This window comes from Amphimedon queenslandica, unplaced genomic scaffold, assembly GCF_000090795.2.
Source record: "Amphimedon queenslandica unplaced genomic scaffold, v1.1 AMPQUscaffold_9214_Cont18829, whole genome shotgun sequence".
NCBI classification, from domain to species: domain Eukaryota; kingdom Metazoa; phylum Porifera; class Demospongiae; order Haplosclerida; family Niphatidae; genus Amphimedon; species Amphimedon queenslandica.
Window position 1 is genome coordinate 1 of NW_003550514.1, and position 3373 is coordinate 3373.

General features: G+C 38.2%; 2 protein-coding genes across 2 annotated transcripts; both read right to left on the reverse strand.

The window, feature by feature from the left end:
* Nucleotides 1-633: 633 nt before the first annotated feature.
* LOC109590959 (uncharacterized) lies at nt 634-1391 on the reverse strand. Its single transcript, XM_020006792.1, has 2 exons — nt 1254-1391; nt 634-1202 (listed from the first exon to the last, which is right to left on the reverse strand). The coding sequence occupies exons 1-2, from the start codon at nt 1255-1257 to the stop codon at nt 808-810; spliced, it is 399 nt and encodes a 132-aa protein (XP_019862351.1). The 5' UTR covers nt 1258-1391; the 3' UTR covers nt 634-807.
* Nucleotides 1392-1547: 156 nt separating this feature from the next.
* Nucleotides 1548-3229, reverse strand: LOC100636225 (uncharacterized; the record flags this gene model as incomplete). Its single annotated transcript, XM_003391424.3, has 1 exon — nt 1548-3229. A coding segment is annotated over one exon (1513 nt), but the record flags the coding sequence as incomplete, so codon positions are not given.
* Between the last annotated feature and the right edge of the window lie 144 nt (nt 3230-3373).

A 3373-nucleotide genomic window follows, 5' to 3' on the forward strand; every position in this document is an offset into this window, starting at 1 on the left:
TTTTTAATTTCTGCGCCTAAAACATTATAAATATGATAACCAGTGCCCAATTAAGAATCAAATGGATGTAGTCATTTTCAACTAAAACAGAATCATATTTTCTCTGGTTTGCACTGATAAGCCAAAGGGGAAAAATTTCTTTTGTCAATGCATTAAATATGTTGCAGCATCTAAGTGAAGATAAAAATCATCATAGGGTTGAAACTGTGCACATAGGCTGTTTGTAGCAAGATGATAGTTTACTGTAATAATAATAAAAACTGTTACTTGCTGAATTGCGTGTATCATGCTATAATGAGGCCAAGGCTTTAAGGATGGCCTTTGTGGTAATGAATGTATAGTTGTATTATAACCAAGGATCATTCAATAATAACAACTCTTACACAAACCACCTATTTATATAATCTATAAGATGAGTGCATTAATAGTGTAACCTATATAGCATGTAATCATAAATGTGTCAAATGTTATAAGGTGTGCGTGTGTGTACGTGTTAGTATGAGTTAGTTAACAAGTATACTACAGTGGTGATCACTTGAACAACACAGTCCAAGACTGCCAAATTATCATCCAACACACATCATTAAATGCACACAAAAAATAATAAAAGGTAACTACTAATTTGATATTAATAATACATGAAAACACTACACCACAAAGACTTATAAGGATAGTAACTGTAATAATACTGATGATGATAATAACAAACTAGATAAAGGTCAAACTTTTTAGCTCAGTGATCTCATGCAATCAGCATGCAGTGTTCCAGAGTCAAAAAGGAGTCCAGAATCATTACTGATGAAAAAATCACTCCTGATCCGGTAGAATAAGACTGAATCTTTGAATCCTGGATCCGGGATCAATTCTAATGAAAGATTCCTCCTGGATCCGGTAGAATAAGCCTGATTCCTTGAATCCCAGATCCGGGACTGTAGACACAGCGTTTGTCGCTTTGAGGAGAGGTCTAGAAATGGAGACTGCATACACAGCACTAAAGAGTACCGTGTTCTTAGGAAACACAAACTGTCCTCCTACAAGAGCGACCATGGCTACCTCAGCTGTCTCTGTGGATGATAGGCTTCCTCCAGATGCTCCAATTCTTAGCCCATACCTCTCCCAGTTTAGCAGTTGAGGTCTGTCTCCTTGTATCAGGAACAGTTTCTTACTGGCTATGTTAACGTCACTCAGACACTCTAAATTATCTGTATACATGTATATAAAACAAATATTAATTATTACTATGCATGTCTTACCCATTGAAGGAACAATATAATCAAACTGAATACCAATAGAACTAATCTCTTTCACTTTTTTTCTATTTCACAAAATGAGCCCCATTCCTCTTTACTCCTTCTTCTAGCAACCATTACAATCAAACGGAAGAAAACAAACTACAAAGTAATGTACATATACACTCAAACCACATCATCACTATAATGAAGAGTATCATACCTGGAATAGAATTGACATCTGTGTCTTGTATCTCTGAAAGAGATGAAACATAACTGAACTGTTTAGAAGAAGAGCTAGCACAGTTCACTCATAGGTTTACAATCAATAACAATTACCAAATTCTTAGAAAAGTGGATAGCAGCAAGAATAACAGCTTGGATTTAGTCTTTATCAGAGTATGTGAGTGTACATGTGTGTGTGTGTGTGTGTGCATATAGAAAATTAATATACACATGTACAAAAATGGTCAAAAGTAGTAGTGTCTTAGTTATCCTCTCCTTCCTTTTGAGCTTCTGTGGTAGTAACATTAGCTTCCTCATTTATGTCTTCTTTGACAATATTTAAATCGTTCGTTGGTTCATTACCCTCTTCCTTAGTCTCCTCTTGCTCCTCACTGTGTTTTTCGTCAGCAGTTACTTCTCCTTTTGCTTCTATTTCTTCTTTGACAATATTTAAATCATTTGTTGCTTCGTTATCCTCTTCATTAGCCTCTTCTTGTCCAGCCCCTTCTTCCTGTTTTTGGTGTTTTTCACCAGCAGCTACTTTATCATTTGTTTCTTCTGCTGTGACTGGTGACTGTTGCTCTGTTATGTCTTCGTCGCTTTTAATTTGGTTCAGCTGTTGTCCAGAGCTTTCATTAATATTAGCATCTGCCTCAATACTAACAACTGCTTCCACCACTTTTTTATCTGTTGTACCTTCACTTTGATTCTCTTGTCCTTGTGGAACCGTAAGCTCTACTGCTCCTTTTTCACCCTCTTTACTTTCATTTCCTTTCTCCTCCTCCTCCTCCCTTTTCTCCTTTTCTTCTTTACTAGTAACTTTACCTGGTTCCTCTATTGGTTGATTCAAGCTTGATAAGGCTGCCCCTTTGTAGCCTGGTTTTCTATCAACCAGTCCTCTCTCAATTAAGCTATAGCAACCCTCAATGATACATTGATTGATATCACGTGCAGTTACATCAATTCCTAACTCATTCTTTGCTTTACTGCAGTCAGTTCTGAGTGTTAGGCCAATTTGTCTATACAAATATTTCATCTTAGCACTCACAAATTTCATTGCCCACACTATCCCTTTAGGCAATACACGAGATGCAATACTGTAGCCTTGAGGCTCAAACTCTGCTCGAATGATGTCAGCTATTTCTGTCATCCACAATGGTTCTCCTGATACTACGTAACGTTGACCTGCTGCTCCATCTAATTCCATTGCACGAATGTGAGCAGCAGCAACATCTCTTACATCAATCATGGGAAAAGATACTTCCGCCAATACGGGCATCTTGCCTGAGAGTAGCTGATCAATAAGTATAGCTGTTGAAGAACAAACATTGGTTAACACTGGGCCCATAGCAGCACCTGGGTTAATGACAGAGAGCTCAAATTTTTTATCGTCGTCTAGTTTTGACATGAAGTCGAGAGCAGCTCTTTCAGCAAGGAGCTTACTCTTTTCATAGCCATCACACATTCCTTCGACAGACCAATCAGACTCGGTGTAGGTGTATGTAGGATCATTGAGATGATCGCTAACAACAACAGCTGATAAAGAAGAAGTGAATACAAATCTCTTTACAGTCCCTGCAGCCACCGAGGCCTTGAGGACATTAAGAGTTCCCTGGACTGCCTGACGGACGAGCGTTTCTTCCTTCTCAAACACAAGAACGGGTGAAGCAACATGATAAACGTATGTAACTCCTCTGAGAGCTTCGATCCAACATTCTTCATCTAAGAGCTCGGCCTCAACTAGCTCAAGAGGATACACACAAAAAACAAAGGTGCTATTTTAGCACAAATTTTGGTGCTAAGCCTTGTCCCCAGAATCAGAATGTCTACAGGCCTGTTGACTTATCCACAGTGTTAGGATGACATGCATGCTGTATTAATGAAGTGCTAAAATGACATGCATGCTGTATTATAAAGTG